Source organism: Ostrea edulis, chromosome 8 (genome assembly GCF_947568905.1).
Source record: "Ostrea edulis chromosome 8, xbOstEdul1.1, whole genome shotgun sequence".
Taxonomy (NCBI): domain Eukaryota; kingdom Metazoa; phylum Mollusca; class Bivalvia; order Ostreida; family Ostreidae; genus Ostrea; species Ostrea edulis.
The window spans coordinates 37,572,033-37,598,829 of record NC_079171.1 but is presented as its reverse complement, the minus strand read 5'-3'; the positions used below and the strand labels follow the sequence as shown (position 1 = coordinate 37,598,829).

Sequence of the window (26,797 nt, the reverse complement as noted above, 5' to 3'; positions counted from 1 at the left end):
GGATGTATTGGAGGAAGGTACGGGCGATTAAGATTGATATGGATGACAGCAACGGGAATGTTTACACTGTTCGGGATTGTGAGAATGGCAATGTGCATTTGTTATCGACCTATCTACTTCACCTAAACATTCATTAATCCATGATCATTCATTACTTGTGAAGTACACGTAATAAATTCCCGGGGATATGCTATAATACAAAACATTCTATACAATTTCGCGTTGGAAAAATTTGTGTTTAACAACACAACAACAAAATAAGTTCTTATCCTTATGTTTAGTGCATGGATTTTGCACTGATATTTTGGTGAAACAACACATGGATAGTACAGTCTGTACCAAAACAGTGTCGTTTACAAACTAACGGACTTCGACGTGTCACTCCATCGCACTTTGGCGCATTAGTATGCACCATCGGACTTTGTCGTGTCGACACCCTCGCATTATGACGCATTCGTTTCACACCATCACACTTTGGCGTGACAGACCATCGCACTTAGGCGCACGAGTGTGGACTATCGCACTTTGGCGTCTCACACCATCGAGATTTGGCGTGACCATCGCACTTTAGAGTCCTACATATATACTACTGATATAGTAATGAGAGGACTAAGAGAGGGATAGACAGACAGAGGGATAGACTATTTACACCTGAGCGGAATATTTACACCTGAGCGGACTATTTACACTTGAGCAGACTATTTACACCTGAGCAGACTATTTACACCTGAGTGGACTATTTACACTTGAGCGGACTTACGTGAGTATTTTCTGCGATGTATGAGGAGTACTGTTTGACCATGCATGACGTCGCCTTCTTGAAGCTGGATGCTGATTGGTTGCTCCACCAGTTATTCAGATTTCCATATCTATCATAATGGCGACCTGTAAGAAGAATATAGGAAAGTCTGAAGAAAATGGCATCACATAATAGAACAACCAATCACAATTAAGATTATATGCATGAATACTTCTTGACCTTTGACTCCAAAATTTATCAATATCAATCACTTGAGAGTTAGATCTGGAATAAAGGTTTTCACAACTCTGTTCTAATAATGATCAGTTTTCAAATCAAGGCAAATAAGTTGATGATAAAGGGGTTTTGAGTTTCGTTTCAAATCCACATTTTGCAGTCTGTGGTCGTTATAATGACTTTGTTTGTTATGCCATTCTTTACACACTAATTTTGTCTAAAGATTTCTACGTTTACCCAATCAATATCTAGGGCTCTAGGCAGGGGTGACCGTTCTGTAAGGGACAGGCCAACTCCTCAGAACCACCTGATTACAACTCTGGTGCATACAAGAGTTCATGTTTGCCCTACTCTAAATTTTGCATTCTTCATACTATTAGAAAATGATATTGATCACTGTTTGTAACTGTCACTTTTTCATTGTTACATTTAAAGGTGTATTGACCTTCGACCTTTTGACCCAATTTCTCATAAACAGCTAAAATATATCTTTACCTTTGTTATCAAACCCATGTGTCATTTCATGGCCTATAATCATCCCTGTAGTACCAAAGTTGAAGGACCTGTTTTAAAAAAAACCCAACAAAATGAAATGCACCTGATGTTTTGTGGTATCAAGTTTTTATCCAATACTTGTAACACTGTATCAGAGGAAGTGATGGGAAATTGCAGTTTCAAGTTCATCAATGAAAACAATTTTTAATGACTTGCAAATTGTTTGTCAGAAAAATTAATTTTATAGCTTTCCTCTTTCCCTTGAAACGGCCAAACACTAATCATAAATTGGACCAAGCATAGCTTACATAGGAAATGTGGCTGTGAAGAACGGACGCTGGAGAATGCCCGCTGGGAAGACAATCTGGTTATAGGCCTGGGAATAATATGCGTTCGTCACCACCGGCATCATGTGCCACCTGTAAAGAAAGACAACTCTGTCAGAGAAAACAGCACCTCACTAAATCATTTCTACATCAGTATATGGTTTCTTTCTGTGTGTCAAACAAAAGAGGAATAAAGTTGTAGCAGATACAATATATACTGTGCTACAAACATGTTTATAACACGTTTTTGGTTTGCACGGATTGTAACTGGTGATGAAATATCAACCGTTCAGGGGGTATCAACATTGAATGTGTACGCATACTCGGTCCCTATAACACTCTGTAATCCTGATATTTAAGATTTCTCTATGATATTATTTAATCATATATCAATAATCCTGACATATCAACATCCCTCATCATTCTAGCACCTAAAACTGTCTAAACATTAGCACTTAAACTTCTTCCATCATTCTAGCACCTAAACTTCTTCCATCATTCTAGCACCTAAACTTCCTATACACTAGCACCTAAACTTCTTCCATCATTCTAGCACCTAAAACTGTCTAGACACTAGCACCTAAACTTTTTCATCATTTCAGCATCTCAATGTCTTGATTATCACTTCAACCTCTTCATCATTCTAAACCCTTAATCTATCATCCTAACCCCTTAATCTCTCGATAATCCCAACACCTTAATCTCTCGATAATCCTAACACCTTAACTTTTCCTTTATCCTAAATCCTAAACTGATGCAAATTATTGGGTTTTCTCCCCTCAGAAATTCGATAATAGTGCTTTTTTTCTTTCTTTCATTTTCAGTCTGATTTGATCTTTCTCTATTTGAATTAAGAAAATCAGAAATGAACAAAACACACATACTCCCGTCTGTCGGGAATGGTTCCCAACTTGTTCAGGTTTCTCTCCACGGAGTGTCGAAGGCTGTGTAGATGACTCTGGAAGAATTCTCCCTCTAAAAGCGTCACCTGCCAATAAAAACATTCAGTACATTTTCAACAGTGAAAATACTGACATTTATCCATTGAATAAGAATTGATCACAGTGTGAAAGTAATAACCAGAACTACATGCCACAATATTCATCCACAATATTCATCCACAATGTAAAGGTCACCTTCATTTTACGTTACATATGTTTCATTTTTTATGTTTTTTATTTGAATACCCAAAACAGAATTGAATTAAAGTTGTGTTATTGTTCAAATGTATTGATTTATATATATTTAGCATATTTCTTAAGGTACTATATTTTCTCCACAATATTGTTTTGAACATCAACATACAACGAAAATACAGCTAAAAGCGCTTAAAAACCTGGAAAAGGAGCAGTCACTACATAAGTTTATGTCTTAGGTTTGACACGGCACGAGTGGGACTCGACCTCACAATAGTAACACATCGATACTCTAAACCACCAGGCCACCACAACCGGCTTAAGTTGAGCACAAAATATAATCAGTTGCATTTCTCATTATAATTCAACAATTTAATCACAAATTTCGAGATAATTTTATCATGACTTTCAGGAAAACCTTTCGTCCCTGATTTCTGGATCATTTGTGCTGTGCTAAAGCAGTCCTCACATTTTCATAGTATTTGTCCAGTTCTGTGGTGTTCAGGATCCAGTCCGGATATCCGATCATCTGGACGATCTTGCGAACTTTCTCCGTAGCAATCTGTCGGGTTTTCTCATCCATCCACGATACCATTGGCATTCCCAGAATAAATGCCTCCTCAATCTCCTTTACTATATTTAGGACCTAGAAAAAAAATATCATATTTTTATCAAGTCATTTCAATGTACTGTTACATTTATATGTAAGAATAAATACATTTTGGTGCAAAACTGTCAAAAGATCACTCATCTTAGGCCTCAAAATAGCAACTCAAATGGTTGAAATTTTGACTTAAAATTGTCTCTAGTGACCAAAAATAAAGGGACGATAGCCATTTGGTGACCTGGGATTTTTCTTGTCTGATTCACATAAATGAACAAATTGTTTGAAGTATGAGCTAATGCTTGTACAAAGTCTGAATCGCGAGAGTTTGTAGAAAGCATTTGGTTATAACATCTTATTCTGTTTACTTTAAGCGCTTAAATAATTCAGATTAAATAAATGTACGATGGCCGCGAAAAAAGAAAACATCTTAGTTGGTAAACCGAGGGCTATTAACGAATCGGAAACATGACGAATTTTAAACGCAGCACGAGGAATAACATACAGTCAAAGATTCGTGGATGAAATCATATTCATGGTTTCAATTTGAAAAGGAAACGGTGTCCATGTACTTCGTGCATTGTAATGCCTATCCTATGATTGCAGGCAAGACGGAATTAAAATTGGATCCAGAAACGTTGAAACTTCATATCGGTTAAATTCTTTTTAAAAAGTTGAGTTATCAAAATATGGCCATTGAAATTAGCGATTAACTGGCCACTTATTAGAATAAAAGTTATTTTGAGCCCTGCATTTGAATCATGTAGGGTCAACAGTTTCTTTTAAACAGACCATTTTAAAAGACTGCAATCTGCTAACCCTCTGGACAGATGTTGAAGGAGGAGGAGGCAGGGTGTGGGGCGCGGGGGGGGGGGGGGGGGGGGGGATTGTTATAAATTCCTCTCTCATAAGAACAAATGTGATGACTTTTATTTGTGACAATATGATTATGTATTTCATAATTCGTAAAGCTGAAATCAGTTTTCAAATGTGAATCACATGACATGGATGGACAGAAGCTTCATATAAAAGACCTTGATTGAAGACTGGGCTTCAGCATCGTTATAAATTCCTCTCTCATAAGAACAAATGTGATGACTTTTATTTGTGACAATATGATTATGTATTTCATAATTCGTAAAGCTGAAATCAGTTTTCAAATGTGAATCACATGACATGGATGGACAGAAGCTTCATATAAAAGACCTTGATTGAAGACTGGGCTTCAGCATCGTTTTAAATGCCTATCAAACTCGACAGACTCAGCGTGGTCATTAGTCAGAATAAGCATTTATGGATTACCTACCTTGGATTTGCTCTCTTTGGCAAAATACTCCTGAACGTAGAGGGCGCTAGAAGCAAATCCAAACGCTCCGTTGACTTTGTTGATACACCTCCGCCACCGAGGATCAAGGCCCTTAATCCCGCTCTCCACCTTACTCAGCAGGAGACTGGCCTCTATGAAACTCGCCGGGAAATAGCCCACCTGCGAGTTTACTGCATTCCACACGATGTAGTTAGCGAGAGTGCTGGCAAAGAAAAGTTTTCAAAATTTAAAATGAAATACTGTAAAAATTTATTTGTAGTGGTGGTAGGGACATGGAATTTAAATTCAAATACTGTAAAAGTTTATTTGTAGTGGTGGTATGGACATGAATTCAAATACTGTAAAAGTTTATTTGTTGTGGTGGTATGGACATGAATTTAAATACTGTAAAAGTTTATTTGTAGTGGTGGTATGGATAGGAAATTTGTTGGGGTTGTTTTGGTGAGAGTTGTTGTTTAGTGTTGTTTTCACAGCATTACCTCTTTGTTGATTTAGTGGAATGTTAGAAGTGGTCCTCTTTGTTGATTTAGTGAGATGTTCTCGCAATATTACCTTTTCGTTGTTTTACTGAGGACCCCTCCTAGATGTCAGAAGTAGTTATGGTATGGACATGAAATTTTTGGATGTTTTGGTGAGTTGCTGTTTAGTGTTGTTTTTACAGTATTACCTTTTCGTTGTTTTAGTGAGGACCCCTCCTAGATGTCGGAAGTAGTTCGGGGTATAAACGAGTACAGAGATATCACCAAGGTCTCTCCCAAACAGAGTCTTCAGGTAACGAGAAATGTCCAACTGGAAAAAGAAAAGTCAGCTCATTTAGTGTTTGTTAGATTTTCCTGGACTTTCTTCGATGAGTGGGTTCATGGTTTTTGAAATTACATCTCCTTACTGCAATGGGAGGAAGTATTGGGTGATTAAAAATCTTAATCACCAATGAAAATTTCAAATATAAAGGGTACTAAGAATTTTCTTGCCAAAATGCCCCCCCCCCCCCCCCCCCCCCCCACCCCACCCTCCCCCCTCCCCGACTAATATCAAGCATCTCCGTCTTGAGTTTAACCTCAGATGAACCAATAAGTTATTACTACAGTTGAACTCTGTTATCTCAACGCGAATACCCTGATATGTTGAAGTGAGTTGGAAGGGGTATCCTTTCTACATATATATTATAAACCTAAATATCTCAAACCCTCGGATATCTCGAAGTTCTTTCTTGGCCATATCCAGGTCACGATAACGAGGTTTGACTGTAAATAAAAAAAGACGACCATATATAAACACAGACTTACAGACGACCCGATCAGCTTCTGGAATTCTGAGACCGCCATTTTGTGGTAAGTTTGGCTGGATTTAGCAACTCTTCCTGCGGAACATGAATCTACAAAAAAAAAAATGGTTCAACTCAATAGAAAAAATATTCACTGAACATCATACACAAGCCAAAGACCACAGTCTAAGACCGAAATCTAAATACAGCATTCAACAGGACAATATAGATATTCTAAATATAGCATTCAACAGGACAATATAGATATTTTAGATACGAGGAATACTTGTTTTGTTTGTACCAAGGGTTTAATTTGCATACTTTAGGTTCCTTAGTTTACACGAGTAATTAATATGGCGAAATCACTTGTATACGCCAAATCGCATAAACATGAATTTGCGTGTCATCTGTTAATCATGTATTTTAGCAATCTCTCTCTCTCTCTCTCTCTCTCTCCACACACACTATTATTCTACAATTTCTGTAAAGTTAATGACTAATCCGGGACTTACATGTGCTAACTGGGTCTCCAGATCGTAGATATCAGAAATCCCTGCCCTTACGGTGGAGTTGTCTCCCCTAACAACTCCCCAAGCTGAGCACCAAACTCCAGGAGTCAGTTTTTATGCTTTGGTAATTTGAGTGGTTGGTGAAATATTCTTCTCTGGAGGCCAAGGATAAACCACTCTGACTAAACTGTAAAGATGCATATGTATGTACAAAAGTTTTATTTTTTGCTTAAAATTAAAAAAAAACAACCTGTAATTATCAAATGATTATTGGTATTGACAGTGATGTTCATTATGATGCAGGGCCGTCAATCTCTTAGAATTGGGTCCGATAAACGGACCCTTCCCAATTGGGAAAATAAACCAAAATTCCCAATTTACTTATCTAGAAATTCCCAATATCACAAACTTTTACACTGTGTGTATAAAAAATATTATATCATGTTAGTTTCATTTTTACATATGACTTCTCGTGCATTTTCAACAAGGCCCAAAATGTAAAATTTCCCAATTTGACCCAAAACATCGATAATTTTCCCAATCTAATGGGACCCGGACCCTGTACCAAAAAGGACAGGGACCACCCTGTGATGTGTGGATTTAAAGAACTCTACGTTTCCTGCATACAATAATTATTGTGCTGGACATCAGGGCCCTTAGACTGAGCAGAATACTGTTCCATGTCTCACTTTTATAAGAGGAACACAGTGAGACTGTTTGCTGAGATTAAAGACAGTTCTTTTACATAGATCTATTGAACAGAATTATCACAAGGAATATGCATGGAAAATATGATGCCTGATGTGAAAGAAATTTGCAATGTAAGGAAAATTTAATCTATATATACTATTTAACAGTAGGTGTAGATTTATGGGACGACTTTTTAAAAAAAATTTAATGCGGCATGCAGGTTTTGCTTTTTCCACAATCAATCAAGCTTACCATGAATTATACTGTATATACTTGCTTATAAGTCGTTTGTATAGTTTTTAGGTTATTTTGGAGGGAATTGCCATTGACCCATTCATAAGTCGGTCTAACTTTTTAAAAAATCGGTTGATAATTTCAAATCAATGCTCTAATATTTTTACCTATGTTTCAAATAATATTTTGAGATATGCGCCGGTATTTGACATTTTTTTCTTGACAAATCAATTTCATATCAATACTCTTATGTATTTATCTGTGTTCCAATAATATTTTGGGATGTGACATTGATATTTCATTTTTTTTATTCTCAACAAATTGAAGAGTTACTAGTTTATTTCGACCATGTTTTTTGTTGTTTAAAAAATACTAGGCTATACATTACGCCATCCAGAAAAATACCAATCTTCTTAGGACACTCCTATAAGTCGGACAAAGAGTTTTGGACCAAAATATAACTCCAATGAAATCTGACTTATAGGCGAGTATATACGGTATAACCATTATTCAAATAGGAATAATAAAAATTTTGTAGAATTAGACATATTAATACTAAAACTATTATGTAAAAAAAACATGCCCCAAAAATATTGATATTATTTCCTAAAATTGATATATTGTTAATATGAAATAAAGTGCACCGCCACGGCACATGATACGCCCGTCACATATTGTTAACAGTATAGATTGTACCCATTAAAACATTTTTTTTTATATCACCTTAATTAAATGTCACAGTGACCTTAAAGTAGGATGCGACACACCTTCTACCTAAGATGCATTAGTTGACCAATTTTGGTGATTCTAGGTCTAATAGTTTTCAAGTTATGAGCCGGACAAGTTTTTGCCATATATGGCCATATCTTCTTAATGAAAAGTCACAGTGACCTGGTTTTAATGTGCGACACACCTTCTACCCAAGATGTATCTACAGACAAAGTTTGATGATTCTAGGCCTTGTAGTATTTAAGTTACGGGTCGGACACTAAAAAGCAAACAAAAGGACGGACAGACGGATATCTTCTTAATGAAAAGTCACAGTGACCTGGTTTTAATGTGCGACACACCTTCTACCCAAGATGTATCTACAGACAAAGTTGATGATTCTAGGCCTTGTAGTATTTAAGTTACGGGTCGAACACGAAAAAGCTAACAGACGGACGGACATGAACGCCATACCATAATACGTCCCATCTTAAGACGGGCGTATAAAATTGAGTTATCCCCCTTTTAAGGACTTGCACCTGTGCCCAAAATCCAGACTTGTTTTACATGCCTACTGCATGGTCACTACAGTCTTTTACATTTCTTGTAACTGAGAAAGCTTAGAAACAAAGAGAAAGGTAACAAAGATTATGACTGTTTGAAAAATACTGAGAAAAAAAAACCCAGTGAAATAAAGTCAGGTTCAATGAAAGTAAAGGTAAAAACAGGGTCAAATAAGAATGAAAGTATACACAGAACAAAAAAATAGGGCACCGCTAAATCAGTACATGATACGCCCACATATAATATTGACCCAGGAATTTGAACAAGTAAGAAAGGATTATCCACAAAGGGATTTCGTCAGAGTTGCAATAACAATGTATTTTGCAAATCTAAGTCCAAAGGCTGTAACTCTTTCAAAAACAGGGAGACATCATTCCCCTTGCAATATGCACAGCTCCACATTGTGATCGTTCTTTGTACCAAGTTTCATCAAAATCTCCCAAAGGGTTTAGGAGGAGTTGGGAAGACAAAGTATTTTTAATAGAAAAAATTAAGTTCAAGGGCTCCAATTCCTTTGAAAAAAACATTGGATCATTCCCCTTGCAATATATGCATAGCTCCACGTTGTGATCTTTCTTTGTATCAAGTTTCATCAAGAATGTTTAATTTTTAAGCAGGCGTATAAAAAAGAATCAAAGTAAACACATGTTCAAAAACACCTGGTCATACACGAGTGGAAATAAAATCCAGGGTCAAATAAGACTGACAGTCTTCCCTCCTTGTTTTACCTACACATATATTCTCAGAAAATAATCAAAACCTTAAAGGTCTGTTTACCCAGTGTGATTGAAGAGAAGATTTGATCCACTCCTGTGAATAGAATCTTTGATCCACTCCTGAATAGGGCACCTGACAGATTCAGGATAAAATCAAGGACTTTTACCCCATTGATAGTTAATTCAAAGGGCAAAATATTCAAAGTTTAAACTTTATTTTTATGACCATTAAAAAACAAGTTCTACAGCTTTTATTTGAAGTGGCAAGGGCATGATGGAACTGAAAAATTTACAGCTCAAATCAAGTCTATGCCTATTTAAAACCTTCTCATTGGCTTTCGCTATTTTTACAAAAGGGTCATTAGGATGAAACTAGAATATCTGGAGGAAATCCATGCATTTGAGTAGACAACTACAATACTCTTCTCAAATGCAACCACTGTCGATCCCGAGGATCAAACTTGCAGCGGTGAGAAGCGAATTTATGAATCAATGTTTCAGTTTTTTTATACTGTGGATTTCACAGAGCATGATCCAGTTTTCCCGTATTACCATACAGTTGTTTTCTGATTCCATATCAGTATCCTCTGAAACTGACAACATCACAATGGTGTCACAATTTATCAACGCATTGCCAACGTTATATGTGGAAAATATTGACCGTATCACAAACAAAACTGCATATGGTTTCACTGTGCATTTTTTTATAATTGGGATTACATTTAATGTCTTATATATGTGGATTTAAAAATGCATATGGGGGTATATGATAAATTTATCATTACTACAGTAACTTGATCTGAAGAGCTGGATTACATCCCGTTGACAGGCGTAGATCATCAGATCTAACCCAACGCCCCGCGTCTCGTGTAATCTAATGATTTGCGTCTGTCAACTCGACGTGATTCAACTCTTCGGATCAAGTTACTGTAGTAATGATATATATATATATATATATAATATATATATATATATATATATGTTACGCTACCCGGATATCAATACTTCTTATCACTATACCTGCATCATATACTGACTGCTGTTCTTGTCATCTACAGAAACAGTCATGTCAAACAAAGCATCAAATCCCTTCATGTGATTGGTTTGTTAGTGCCGTGAGAAAGTCCCATGATGCATTTGACCATGTGACACCATGTGCTGAGGTCAAAGGCCAAGAGTGCAGGTCACGTATGAACTGAAAGAAAGATAACCTGAAATATTTTTAACATTTCCCAGTTTATAACTTACTGCAGTGTTTTACAAGTAGAATTATTAGAAATACTATTCACATAACTTTTCCCACTCATTTGATACTACTTTGCTCTACTCCAACCCCCAACCACCCCCTCCTGAAAATATTTGTAATAGTTTTTTCTATTAATCTTCTGAAAGCATCCTCGCCCCCCGTTTTACTTGTGCTTGCATTGATCTTGATTTTGTTCACGCACCTTTACGGAACGGGAGTCACTCCCTGATGCTCTATCCTGTCCTCGTTCATGCACAGCCTGTAATAGGTCTTCGCTTTCTCTATCGCCGTGGAGTGATTATTCATAAAAGTTGAACCGCTCTTCTCCAAAATCTAAACAACAGGTCACAGAAAAACACATGTTCAAACACACTTAGTAGATAAGCTCTAATTAGAAAAAGTGAAGATAACGACCAATCTCAGGACTCCTATAAGCAATACAAAGTAGAGAGTTGGCAAACACAGACCCCTGGACACACAAAGTGGGATCAGGTGCCTAGGAGGAGTATAAGCATACCGTCGACCAGTCACACTCGTCGTGAGCCCTATACCTTCATCTGTAAATTGAGTAATCCGTAGTTGAAATCAGTGTGTAAAGAACCCTGAACGGCCCTAACAATTGGTATGAAAAACGTCAGACAGCATTTCACCCAATTCATAGGTTGTATTGGTAAATTAGATTGTTATAAAATTATAGAATTTGCACAAAGCTGACTTTAAACGAGGCTGTTAAAACCCCATCAAAAATACAACTGTAGGATTAATGAATGGCAGAGATATCAAACCAACTCCTGCCATTACTTGTCTGTAATTCACAGAACATTTTATGTAAAAATAAATTTCATGTTTTGATTTTCTATAATCAAAACTATTATAACTTTTCATTGTTTGTTGTTTTTATGTCCCATTTGAGAATCTTTCACTCATATATATATAGGACTCCAAAGTGCGATGGGATTCCAAAGTGTGATGGTCACGCCAAAGTGCGATGGTCTTGACACGCCGAAGTCCATTGCTTTGTAAACGACAGTGTTTTTGGTACAGACTGTACCAACCGTGTGTTGTTTCACCAAAACATCAGTGCGAAATCCTTGCACAAACAATAAGGATAAGGACTTATTGCATTACCATTTAGTTGTCGTGTTAATGAACACAACATTTTCCAACGTGAAATTGTATAGAATGTTTTGTATTATAGCATACCCCCAGAAATTTATTACGTGTACGTCAAAGTAATAAATGATCATGAATTAAAGAATGTTTGGGCGAAGTTGATAGTTCGACAACAAATGTACTTCGCCATCTCACAATCCAAACTTGCCGTTTCTGTCGTCCATGTCAATCTTGATCACCAGTGTCTTCCTCCAATACATCCTGAAGAAGTCGGTGTCAGCACTGCAGCAGAGAGAACCTTCGTTGGGGCAAATTGACGTTGCATTTTATCGGTTTCATTTTGAAAGGGGTTAAGAATGACGTCACAATGACATGACGTCACAAACTCTGCTGAACCCCGCACCATTGGACTTTGGTGTGACCATCGCACTTTGGTGTCCGTAATGTTAACAAACCATCGCACTTTGGCGCAGATCATTGCACTTTGGTGTGACCATCGCACTTTGGAGTGACCATCTCACTTTAGAGTCTTACATATATATTACATTGTAATGGAATGTGAACTATATAAAATGTTTTCATGCATAAAAACACTGATTTCAAACTTTCTTCAGAATATAAAGTGTATTTGATGATGAAATCTATATATAATGCCAGATTTCATCAAGTGAACAATTGCAGTTTCAGTGAAAATTTCAAACTGACATCAAATTTCTTTGAGTTACATATTTCCTGAAAATTAACCAACCCTTCATCAAAATTCAACAGATACTCACAGCCTTCACTTTTTCATTGTTCTGGTCATCAATTTCTGAGAAGATGTTGTAGCGTGGACGGGAGGGCGGGACTTTGGTGGTCTTCATCCAGTTGCCACATGTGTACTGATAGAAATCCTGGCAGGGGTCCACGGTAAGGTCCATCTTCCCCATGATGTAGGCACTGGCCTGGATGCATTCTGGGCTGTAACACGTCTGCGGTAAATAGAACAGCCGTTACCATGATTGTTGTGAGACATATATCAATATATTTGTAATACGTCTGTGGTAAATGGAACAGCCATTACCATGGTTAATGTAAAACATTACAAATATCAATACATCTGTAGCAGGTCTGTGATAAATAGAACAGCCATTGTCATGGTTACTGTGAGACAAATATTATCATAATTATACTTTCATGTAAAATACTCGTATCTGATTGGTCGAGAAGCATTTGAAAAAACATTGTTACCCTCTGAGAACAGAAACCATGCGCTCTAGGGTGATAGTATCTAGCAAAGGGTAACATACTTGACAATGGGTGATATTATAAAAAAATTATCACATGCGTCAAATTTATGTGTGTACGGTTCGCCATAGATTGTTAGATGACGTCGTTATGCCTCGGTTGACAATGGTTTCTCGGGGTGAAAATTTTCAATGTTACCCTCAACTACATGCAATATTTATATAATACATCTGGAGGCAATTCTGCAATAAAAAAGAATTATTTCACGACACATGAATCTAAATGAAAAGTATTCAAGGCCATAATAAAAGTAGTGTGTTTGGAATGTTTGAATAAATCCAACGGCAAAGTTATAAAATAGGAAATTTATTAACTCTTTTTTTTCAGCCCACCTTTCATTACACTGTAATTTAAATAGTTTAATTCATTAGACTGTAATTTAGTATAATTCATTAGAATGTAATTAGTTTAATTCATTAGAATGTAATTATAGTTTAATTCATTAAATGTATAATTAGTTTAATTCATTAGACTGTAATTTAGTTTAATTCATTAGAATGTACATATGTAATTTAGTTTGGACTGGGCGGTAAAATACTTTCATCACAGTGACGGAAAAACTACTATGTTTCCAAGAATGTTTTACCCAACTCACTTGCGGAAAAACTTTTTTAAATGAATAATAATATTCCTCCCTCCCTCCAAGTTCTGATGACTGCTAGGTGACAATTCCAAATGAATGGGTTAATTGGGTTTGTTTTCAACTTGTGGCTTAAAATGCAGTATAATAATTCCACGAAAACCTATAAGCATCCCCAGTCAAAGGGGTGAGATCAAAAGTTGAATGTCTGACAGAAAACTAAATTCACACACATGTAGTTTTCACCAAGCCCCCCCCCCCCCCCCCCCCAAACTAAATATGATGAATGTTGAAACTAATATTAATTTACAAGTAAAAATATACGACTATAAATAACACTCTATACCTTTTTTACTGTTTATTTAAGGAATGACTTTAATTCTGGGGCAAGTTATACGAGTATAACCTGGTTTGGGTCAGTTTACGTTTCATAATCCGCAAAGCGGATTATAAAAAAGCGTAAACTGACCCATTAAACCAGGTTATACTCGTATAACTTGCCCCAGAATTAAAGTCATTCCTTATAATTTAATGCAAGAGACAAAGATGCTATCCTTCGTTTATCAAAATGTACATACACTCGGAAAAATACAAGTCAACCAAGCCGCGCAATGATTTACTTAGCAACAGCGACACGAAGCGTCTAGATCTAGCTGTGAAGCCAAAGGTCGCCATCTTTAATCTTAGTTCTACGGAGCCTAGCCATTTATCAAAATATTGTATCGAAAGTGAAGTTTATCATGATAGAAAATATGTGTAGACTATCCATGTAATGAGTATTTTGCTGCCCTTTAGAGATAGAGATCGACTTTGAAGTCGCTCATCTCCGACAGATTGAGAAAATACGGGAAATTGCATTGTTTAGGCCTACCCAAAATAAATCTTCAAATATCAGAAAATGCAATAATTTACGGCTTTCAACTCTGAAAACTTCTACTAAATGAAAACTTACCCTTGTATGCAATGTTGTCGCTAATAGTAAATCCGACACAAGAAAATATGTAAGCAAGTAACAAATAGCATCCACATGTCAATGTGTCTGACGTCATGTGATAAAATGTGACGTATGAATTTTTGCTTGCTTTGTTGAAAGACGGGTCAAGGAATGAAACAACGCACCCCCTCCTTTTCCCCAGTGAGAAATGTATTTCAAAATGAACAGGGTAATGCTTACTTGGAAAATCATTAATTCGAATATAATATATTTGTTTTAATCTATCAATAGTATTATTCGACCATACATACAGAGAAAGATGTTTAACAAAAGTGATTTGCGTACAAGTAGGCCTAGATGCTAATATTGACAACGAGAAAACAACATGTGTATCAAACCGAAGTATCTTATTGTGCACGTTGACTTTCTATTCCATAGAAGTTTAGAGAGAGAGAAAAAAATAGTTCCGACATCTGGTTGTCAAGGGAGTGTGTCCCCATACCAAACCAGCTGACCAAACCAGGTTATACAAAAATAACCTGTGTTCCTCAATTGGAATTTGACCAATCAGAGACAAGGATACAATAAGAATTAAATTATTAACAAATGAAAGTGTACATTAAAACTATAATTTAAATGTTCCTTATGATATAAAATCATTATGTGGTTTTTAACAGTCATTTGTCTTTTTTCACTAAAGTGTAATCAATGTAAGATGACAAAAACTTACAGGAATTTTTAACCCTCCCTCCCTCTAACTATTTGAATTTGGATTTTTATCTGACATCGATCTTTTGATCTCGCCCCTAAGGACATGTGTACATTATTGCCACACACATACCCGTTCTGATTCAGTCTTCTGCAGATGTTGCCAAATGATCACTCCAGCAAGCACCGCAATGATGAGGATCGCCACAACGAGCAGTAAAATGAAAGATTTCTGCAACACTGATCTCTGTCCATTTTTTCTCTTTTTAACTGTATCTGTAATAAAGACCATTCAATAAAAGTAATATTACACCATTGATACAATAATAGATATATCGTAACAAAATTCTATCGTATATATCACACAATTATTGACATTTAATAAAAGAAATATTACACCAGTGATACCATAATAAATCTATCGTAATAAAATACTATCGCATACACCACACAATTATTGACTGTCGAGGATGTTGACCTCTCGCTTTATCAACATCGGGGAAATGATATTCACTGAAGCCAGTCATTGATCAAAATATCTTGTAAAGATGCAATCAAATGACACAATGATTTATGACAATTATAATGTAATGCTGCCATGATATTTAATATAATAATGCAATAACATGTTGTCATGATGTGTAATACCATTTAACAATGTAGCTTGCCATCATTTATGTAGTATATATTAATGTATAAATTAAGCTACATGGTGATCTTATTAAGGACATTCAGGACGTTTCAGACCTTTTCTCTAAAGTTATTTTTTCATCTTTTGGATATGAAGAGTTTTAGTATGATTTCCAAAACAGGCTTAAATATTATAGTGTTGTAATATCATCCTATTTTGGATATTCTCCTGGGCAGGTCAGAGGTTAAATCACCTAACTAGTACTGAAAGGGCCCGGATTTGACATCCAATTGTTCCAAAGATTTTTCTCTCCTTATCTGCTACAGCGATGTCTGTCTATACAACTTGTTGTATAATATGTAAGAACTGATTTTATAACACAAAAATTACATATCGAGAAACATCACGAATGTCCTTAAATGATCGAAAATTTCTCCCTCTCCTGAATGGCTAAATCAGAATGCATGTTCAATTCTGTACAAAACATGAATTGTGGCTAATTTTGTCAATGTGTCATTGTTCAAATCCTCCTTTCACCATTATTCCTATTTCCCACATCGTTTGTCTTCGTGGCGTTACGGACTCCGGTACGACTTCACCATGAAGCAATAGGAATCTAACTTTTTGTCCAGAAAGAAACAGTACAATTGTACCATATCATGTAATAAAACATTTACTAATTTTCTATGTCAGTAAAGACATCTCACTTTATCAACCCCAGGGAAGTGATATTCCTAGATGATGATCTCATGCAGTCAATATATATTACCACCCTGGGGTTGATAATGTGAGATGTTAACCTCATCAAAAGTCAATAATTGTATAATAAATACACCACAGTATTATTTCCCAGATGACTATACATATTACACAATGGCATATAATCCTAACACAGGAACACCATTATCTCTGCAATACATAAACAGTCAATATAAAATATTGTAATGATCATAATTATAGAGATGAGCGATATCACACATGATCGACTTCCTACTCCGTCATTACTTTTTTTCAGTTTCATAAACCAATGATGCAGTACACAGGTTTTTATTATTTTTTTTGTTAGTTCCGCTTTCTGTAATACAGATTGCAGGAGATCTGAATGATCGACAAGTTCATCAGAGATTTTTAAAACGAGATATGTAAAATATGCCCACGTTTCACCTCCATCTGTATTGCATGAAATTCAATAACTACACATAAAAACACAGACATTACTAGATATCATGATGATAGACAGGGGATTTCCCAACTCTCATATTTCCAGATATGATCAATCATTGCATTAAAAAACTGCTTTTTTATTACCGGTACCTTCCATCAAAACAAGGTCAACACAAAATGGAGGCATCCCCCCCCCCCCCCCCCTCTCCAACAATGTATACTCAGTAATCAGTTAGTATTATGTCTTTGACCTGTGACCTTTCCTCCTAGAAAACGTAATATACTTTTCATACAATGTTCACTAAATCGCTCTTGATGAGCATAATTCTTCACCCAATACATATTTATTTAGTAATAAGTAACTAGTTTAGATAACAAGCTCCGTTTTATTCTCACTCGCGATATCCCGTGTCCCACTGCCTTCTGTCGCAAAGAGCACTCCTTAGCAATAACATTCAGCAGTTAATAGCAATTAGTTTTGTGGAATTGATAAAACACATGAGATTTCCCTTTTAATGCGACCCCGCACCCAATTCCGGGTGCAATGGATTTACCCTGTGCTTATACCAGTCAGCTGCAGCCTAAGGGAAAATTCTATTTAAACAACGACATAAATTTCTGTACGATTCATTGGGTACATTCTGATTTCTTTTAATTCAAAAATTTAATTCACATGCAGTTCCTGAAAATTCAAAATGTTCCATGCATCAAAAGACAGGTACGGATATGAATATGACGGTCATAATTTTTTTAATGGATTATGTTCAATGTGTACTGAATAAACATATCTGTACTTCCCTTAAGTTCAATAAAAAAAATTCTTTAATACTACTAAAACTGAAAAGTTCCAAAAATAAGATTTATGGTAGGCTGTCATCAAATTAATTTTGGTAAAGTATATTCTAAGGGTTATACAGATATTAGAAATTCTTCTTTTTTTTGGGGGGGGGGGGGGTTTAATGTCAAACCCCAAACTATTCCTTGACTGTAACAATAGCTGTCTGATATACAACTCGTAGCTTCCTGAACAAGAAGGCAGTCATGCACATGAATTCTCCCATAATCCCCCTCTTTCCCTGGGCGCCATAGTTACCATCATCTGAATCACTTCCTGACAGATGATTGTCCAGTGCGCGGTACCGATAACCTTCCGCAATCATCCTGTTCCGAGCCTTGTCTAACTCGGATTTATCGGTAGTATTTATAATCGGTGTTTTGTCGGAATCTGTCATATTTCCTGATTAGAGTTATGTCCCCTTGCTGGTATTTCAAATGGCAGATGGTTCATGGCTTCAACTCCTGAAAAAGAAATCAAGTTTGATTTTCTAATCATCTTTGATCTAGCCAAGTTTCTGAGGCTATGCATATTGCTCGCAACAATTCGTACTAAATAGTTTGTGACCAGTAAATTACAAAATAAATAACCCCTTAAAGACATTAGGGGCATGTATGGACCAATTTAAACATGTATACGGTGTCCTCAAGCTTCACAGCTAAGGACAGCAACACAATTTAATTAAATTAAAAGTCATTTTTTTAAAACATAAAATCATCTTTTGAAACATAGTAAATACAGATGATTTTTGGTAACTCAAAGTTTAAGGTACCTTGACATAACTTTGAAAAATGGAGAGATTGAGAGGTGGCCCGAAGGAAGGTTTCAGCATTACAGTCTGTCCTTCACAACATTCTGAGATTGTTTCGATATGTTTTCCTTCCGATGTATTTCATTGGCAGGTCTCTAAATTATTTTTTTTTAACTCAATGTCAAATCAAAACAAACTTTTCAAAATTACACTGTCTTGTGGAGCTATCAGATTGTTAATGTTGTACAATTAAATAATGATATAATTATCTACCCCTAAAAGTAAGCACAGGTGAAATTAAGACTATCCCCGCCCCACCCCCACACCTAATAAACAAGATCCCAGATCATCACCATTATCTAGGTACAATCCAAGCGGAACTAATTATACACTTTATCGAGAGTGTATTATTGCTAATGTACACCACCCGGAGTGAAAAACAATGAAATAGGTTTCACGGGACCCGAATTTCACTTTGAGGGATCAAGAACTTCGAAAGATTGGAAGTTTGCGAGATCATGAATAAGTTTGTTTTCTTACATACTAAAGGGAAAAAAAGGAACATGATTTAATTCACTTCAAGAGATCATGAACTATGAAAAGATCAATGTTGGAGACATTGAAAGTCAAATGTATGACTAAAATTTCTACACCATGTGCATGTAACCACATGATAAATTTCAGAATCCATTAGACTTACCTACTAAATAAGGTAAACTCTCTGCCACAATTAATCCAAATCTCTGATAAACTTAATATGCATCCCTGCAGAGGATGACAAAACCAACTACATGAAGAAGTGGCAGTGGACTTTGTTTAACACCTGTTACAGGAAATTTGTAACCCCCAGTAAACTGTAATTGGGCCACAGCAGTCATGGGACCAGATCTACCAGTAACAAACACCCAGTACACATCAACATTATAATCTGGCTCATTAAAATGTTTAACAATCAATCATAATTAATACGTCTCTCGGGGAAAGTTACAATCTCGGTCCATTTCCCTGTGAGGTTTTACATTGATAGCATATTATAATTAATGCAAGAGTATTGCTGAATGGACTTTGGTAAAATTTGGTGTGACGGACTATATTCTATATCTGGTGGTGGATCTAAGAGTTAGAGGAGACGATCTGTGGTTTGAGGCATAGTGAAGTGTGGTCGATTGGCATTACTGATGAAAGGAAAAAAAAGTTAGGGGAAAGGGGGTGGGGTGTCGGCTCAAGATCTAAATGTCAACATAGAATATGCAATAAAAGTAAGTACTTACAGAATTATAGGCCCAGTGAAAAGTCTTTCATGGTGTTCTGATAGATGTAATGAAAGACAGACAGATGCACACAAAAACAAGACCACTATAAACCTTGCATTTATGAAGCCTCCTGAGGGAAAACCAATTAACACACGAGACTCGATCCAGCAGAATCTAAGTTTTAATTTTTAGGGTTACAAATTAGTTATTATTTTTCACCATTTAAAAGTGGAATCAAATCTCATGTAACGTGTTCGCATATTGTTCTCTCCACTAGTTGCGGTTTGTGCCTTCGTTCTACTCAGGGAAAACAATAATTCGTAATATTGACAGTTCAATGGTTCCATGTGCAGACAAATTTATAAATGCAACGGGTACAAAACAAAAATCTAGACAGCATTATAGTCTCAAATCTGGACAGTAAATACTCTCAAATCTGGAGATAATTATAGTCTCAAATCCGGATAGAATTATAGTCTCCAGGGCTTGAAGCTAACTTTTTATGTCACCAGTCCAGCCGGACTGATGGGGTATAATTTCAACCAGTCCAAAGAAAATTTTACCAGTCCAACAGAGTTTTCCAGAAATGATTAAACATTTAATTTCATTAATGTTATTAAAACGAAATTTAACTCAATATGTCTCGGACAATATTGTAACACTTAAATGTGGGATTTATATTTACAAATCAGATTCATCTGATATCTACAGATCGAAGTATGCCAAATGTGTGTATAAAATTTCATAAGTATGTGCTTTAGAAAATTAACCAGTCCTATCGGACTGACTAAAACAAATGTCAGTCAGTCCGCCAGACTTTTAACCAGTCACAGACTGACGGGCATATGTTAATTTCGAGCCCTGGTCTCAAATCTGGACAGAAATATACTCTCAAATCTGGAAAAAAAATATTAAAGTATACTAAAATTTGCATGGATATAGAATTATATACAAAAATCTGAATATAGAATTATACACTAAAATCTGGACAGAATTATGCAGACATAATTATACACTAAATAGTGGACAGAATTATGTACACTAAAAATCTGATCATTTTATGCATTCCCCACTTTAGACAGGACATTAGCATGCAAATTATACAATACTCAGCACAGCCAGTGCACAGCCATTTTACATTTTACCTACATCAATAAATGTTATATAGTGTAGTGTTATGTTGTGTATATTTAATATTTTTACATCAGTATCTGTTACAATTTCCCGTTCTTATGACATTTACTTCAAACTAGTACCACATCAGTTTGATATCAAATATGGTCTGCTTTTTAAATTTAGCCTGTACATTTAACTATCTGCAATACAATCTGACAATTCACAATCACAGGCCTATCATGGTGAATCGGTCTAGAATCCTGCTCATTTACAAAACCGTCAAACAATCAACTTTGGGATTAACTTAACTTATAAGTACGTTACCGGAGTCTCTCTGAATATTTTTAACACTTGAAGTCAAGTAAAAAAGAATTTTCAACTTTTAAACCCCCTTCTAGTGCATGTAATTCTCTCAAGCATAAACTGTACAACATCTAATTAAAAGTTTCCACGGTCACGAACCTAATAAAAAGATATTCTTCTCAGTAACCTTCAACACTAAGTTTCTGAACTAAATAAAACTGACTTACTTATATACATAGATCTCCCACAACATTCCAACATACGTCCCCAATTCCTGTCCTGCCAAAATATTTACTGTGCAGGCATGACCTCTGAACCAGAAATGAAATCACAAACCGTGTCCACAACTCAATAAATCCCACTATACCAACATCTTACCTGGGGAAGTTTTTTTTTTTTAAAAGTTCATCCAAGCTTGAGGTGACCATGTGTCACAAACCCTGAGAGCAATATTAAATGACAACCATCAGGGAACATTATTTGTTTCATTTTTCAAATCTCTTTTCATCTTTATTCATCACATGCATGTGCCCTTATCGTTTAAAATCCCTCTCACTTTTGAATAACACATCAGCGATAGCTGTCGACATACTGTTACAGTACAAATTTTTTATAACATCCAACTTTTAAAACAAACATTCAAACTCAGGGATCAATTTGTAGTCACATACCTTACAGCAATCAAAAAAAAAAGAAAAAAATCCCATGACGAATCACCCATCTGTCCAAATCGGTTGTAATTCACAAAATGCAAGCGATGTATTAATTGACACAATATAACTTTTTTTTTAGATATTTATCCAAATTCTAAACCAGCGCTTTGGTCTGCTGAAAAGATTCTATCACTTAACTAGTGTTGCTTAAGGTTATGAAGATAGCAAGTCTACATATATCTATCTGTCAGAGTTAGCTCCCTTTCATAGCAGTGTTCACATAGAAATCTATCCGCATTCAATGCGATCTTACACTATTTATACACTGAATGACATTTTTAGTATTGTCAGATAAAAGAAACACGGGAAAAAACTCTGCTTAATGATATATATTATTGACACGACAACAGCTTGTCCAGATGATGGGAAAATTGTTACCACAGAATAAAGTTCCTTCTATCCCACCACATAGCGGACGGAGATTAGTCTAAAATGAATGAAATTGTATCTCCACTGTAGGACTGTTTAGTAATAATCAAAAACCCACACTGGACAAGTCATGAAATATTTAAAATGTCATGAATGAGAGAGAGATAGATAGAGAGAGAGAGAGAGAGAGAGAGAGAGAGAGAGAGAGAGAGAGAGACAGACAGACAGAGAGACAGAGACAGAGAGACAGAGAGAGAGAGAGACAGACAGAGAGAGAGAGAGACAGAGAGAGAGAGAGAGACAGAGAGAGACAGAGAGAGAGAGAGAGAGAGAGAGACAGACAGACAGAGAGAGAGAGAGAGAGAGAGGAGGGGGTGAGAGAGAGGGGGGATTGACAGAGAGAGATGATTTTAGAAGAGTTTGTCTCACACAGAGCATCAACATGATTGTACTGATTTTATTTCGTTCTGAAATCAGAATGCAATGTCATTAATTTTAAAATACATGTGTACATTGAGGTTACCCAGGCAACGAAATTAAGGGGAAATACTCGCTAAATGCGAGTTAAAAATTGACATAGCGAGTGAAAAATCACAAGTGATCGCAGCTTTTTGCGAGTGAAAAAAACCCCGATCTTTTTTCCGGATTTCCTTGGTTTATTGGCTGTACTTTAAAGTTTACAATAATTTTGTCTAGTGCATAGAAATGCTTTACAGAATGAATATACAAATATTGAAAAAGTAAACGTTGATCGAATAAATAACTAAGGCCAAGGTCATCTCAGTCAGTGATGTCGAAGATGGCCTACTTCATGCACACTTTGGGCGTCTCAGAGACATCTGATTTAAATAGCAAGCATGTTGATCTCGTCCGTGTTTACGTGAAACAACACATGAAAGTGTTAGTGTCACCGCTTCAAGCGGTGTCCTTCTGTAGTCTATAGTCAAACACTTAGAGTTTGCGGGGTTTTTTTCAACTAAAATTTTTTATATGAAATTTCCAAAAGTTTTGAAGATATAGTTTGAATTGACGCAAACAGTCTTCAAAATTTCAAACCACATGATGTTGTAAATAGGTGGTAGATCTCTGGACAGCGAGTTCACTGCACAAGTATACCCTATGACCCTCATCATGCACCAATGATACATAATTCATTAAAATTTAAATGAAAGAATTCTCAATATTATTTTTATTATTGCACTTTAAAGTCTCCACAACCTGGCTCCAGGATATCTAACGGAACTCATTATTCCATACAACCCAACAAGAGCCCTGCGTTTAGAAACCGCAAATCTATTAACTGTACCATCAGTCAGAACTAAGACCAACGGTGAACGCAGATTCAACAAGGCTGCATCCACACTCTGGAACAATCTGTCTAGCCAGCTCAGAAATGCCAAAAATCTTGAATGTTTTAAACGTCTGTTAAAAACTCATCTTTTCTGTCAATCCTATAACCTTTAAATAGCTATGTACTGTTAAATTTAATGAACTTTGGGCACATTTGTGTTTTAGATTCCTTTGAGTAGTTTTACTTGTTTGTTTTTCATATATTTAGGACGTTGTATGCTTGCCTCATATTTTATATTTTAAATTGTCTTGATTTTTACTTTTTATCCATTATGACATAATATTGCATTCATGCTTATATGTGTAAAGATTATTCGTTGTGTATTCTATGGTTTTTCTTTTAATTATCAATTGTAAATTTTAGTATGTTGTACAGCGCTTTAGAGTATTTTTAGATAAGGCGCTATATAAGTGTATTTTTATTATATTTTAAAAGATTTTCCCTATATTTTGATATAGATACACGCTTGTTTTCTTAAATTCCTGTAAAACAGCAATCGATTGAAAAATGCTAGTAAAAGCTCAATTTTGCTAGTTGGAAAATAATCCACAAGCTAAAATTTGCTAGTAGTGAAAAAAGTTAATTTCGATCCCTGGTTACCAGTTTATTTTCCAGTAAGGGACATAACTCCTCACAAATATTCCCATAAGTATATATACCGTTAAAAAAGTCTGAGTTTTTGTTTTAAACAATTAAGACTTACTGTACTATCGGGTAATGTGAAAAAAAAAAAATAATAAATAATAAAAAAAATAAAAACCGAAGTTTAATCTCAAAGACGTAATTCAAAATGTTCCTGTTTTTACATGACTCAGAAAAAAAATGCCCCTGGTAGGTTATACCGGTAATTGAAAACTGTTATTGTTATACTCCTAAAGACCTAGATTTTTTTCTCTATTTTCAGTCATGAAATTTTTTGTTTCGTGTCAGTGGACTCAAACTTTAACTCGTGTTTCTGAATAAAATACCATTTCTGTAGAGTGCATTCTACCCTAAAAAAAACTAAAACAGTTTACTTATCACCCACAGGTCAAAACAGAAGGTGGACAAAGGAGAAAACAAACAAGGTTTTATCTAGGCCTTATAAAGAAATAATGTTCGCTAATAAACTCGACCTACACATAAACATGTGATCTCTGTCATTTTCAGTTCTCAGTTTCCACATGATCAGTATCAAATGATGAATGGTTCATTTCCATATAATGACTCCAACTAGCTGGGAAATGGCTGATAATCTGTACAGAACACGGCCTTGTCTCTTGTGTCGCTGATAATTTAGCTTAATAAATTACAGCCTAAACACTAATGATTATGCATTAACGATGTAAAATATCCAATTTTTGATTCTAAATGTCAATAAGGACAAGGAGAGATTATACGCCCATTCTCATCTACGATAAAATTGTATTCGTATATCCAAAATGGGCAGCTTTTTAAAACACTTTCTCTAATTCTGTGTATTTTTTTATTGTATTTTAATGCTTTCAGATTTTTTTTTCAAAATTCACATATAAGATTAGAAAGTTACAAATGCTTCCTAATGCAAGTTCTCAGAATTTTTGTGTAAATCTGATTCATCATCATTTATGCACACAGCACCAACCTATTTGACAACATGATTGGAGAATTTTCTATAAGGACAATCAACAAATGGATGCATAATTTACATCCACTGGTCAGAGAGACAATAAATATGAATTTGAGTGATATTCACGACCATCCAACCTCATCAAAAATCAATAGGCATGCACACATGCAACGGTTACACCCAATTGTATCATCCATGGAAACTTTTCAAAGTCACAAAGAAATAAAACATTCAGTCCTTTAAGGTCAATTAGAGAAAAGGATATTACAAGTCATTGATAATTACAGTCTACTCTGGATATAATGAAATCCAGGGGACCGACCTGAATTGTTCATTATATCCAAAGTTCAATATAACCAATGCTGAACTACACAAATATTGCTACTGGGGGATTTATTTTAACTTCAATATAACAGATATTTCAATATAACAGACTTCAATATAAGTGGAGTTGACTGTACAATTCAAAATGCTGAAGTTGATAGTTAAAGTGTGGTTATTTTTATATAATACACATAAAACCATCTCAGAAAAGAAATTAAAAAACTCGAGTCTCTGACAAACAATAGAAGTCCCATACTTACAAGCATATAGAGTTACTGCTCTGAACTTCTCCATTTTCTTTCTTCTTTCCACAATTCATAAACTAGTGATGTCATAAATGACATCACAATGAACCTTATTCTTTCCAAATATGGTATCATCAGAAAAGGAGTTTTATATTACATTCTATGCATGTTTTATTCTTGCTCTGAAAAAAGAATTGGATTAAAAGAAATTTGGATTTAAAGAAGTTGCAACTTAACTTCTAAAACACTCCTTCAAATACTGTATCATAAAATGTGTACTGCATCATAAAACACATGTGTACTGCATCATCAAACCTGGGTATTGCATCATCAAACCTGGGTATTGCATCATCAAACCTGATCATACAATATTTGATGACATTACTAAACATTTTTGTGTACTCACATGACCTGTACTCAATGTCTTCATCCCAGGAGAGTTCATCATCTGAATCTGTGTCTGTATTCCAGACATCAGTAAACCGTTCCCTTTCAGCTTGGCTGTTGAATGATCTGAGGGGCCTTTCTTCCTTCGATGGTCTAAGGGGCCTTTCCTCTCGTGACTTATGCCAGCCGCTGCCTTTCTTTGACCTCATAATCTTCCTTCGGATCACATTAGTGCCCCCTGTAAAAAATATTCAACATCATAACAGACAGTTTTGTCCTGTCAATTCTTATTGGTTGTTTTATTTTCCTTCAATGTCACCAGCTGTAAATAAAGTGCCCCAAATTCAAAC

The 26,797-nt window shown here is 35.6% G+C and overlaps 1 protein-coding gene across 1 annotated transcript in view; it reads right to left on the bottom strand.

Moving 5' to 3' along the window:
• LOC125661916 (endothelin-converting enzyme 1-like) overlaps window positions 1-26,797 on the bottom strand; it is a 42,343-nt gene that overhangs the window by 4,966 nt on the left and 10,580 nt on the right. Inside the window, 19 exon segments of the mRNA XM_056146028.1 lie at window positions 761-885; window positions 1,472-1,539; window positions 1,780-1,890; window positions 2,682-2,785; window positions 3,403-3,579; window positions 4,844-5,066; window positions 5,532-5,653; window positions 5,704-5,706; window positions 6,151-6,203; window positions 6,206-6,239; window positions 6,641-6,708; window positions 6,711-6,746; window positions 6,749-6,824; window positions 10,570-10,653; window positions 10,655-10,760; window positions 11,004-11,128; window positions 12,685-12,879; window positions 15,551-15,693; window positions 26,467-26,685. Coding sequence (XP_056002003.1) covers window positions 761-885; window positions 1,472-1,539; window positions 1,780-1,890; window positions 2,682-2,785; window positions 3,403-3,579; window positions 4,844-5,066; window positions 5,532-5,653; window positions 5,704-5,706; window positions 6,151-6,203; window positions 6,206-6,239; window positions 6,641-6,708; window positions 6,711-6,746; window positions 6,749-6,824; window positions 10,570-10,653; window positions 10,655-10,760; window positions 11,004-11,128; window positions 12,685-12,879; window positions 15,551-15,693; window positions 26,467-26,685 — 2,072 coding nt within the window.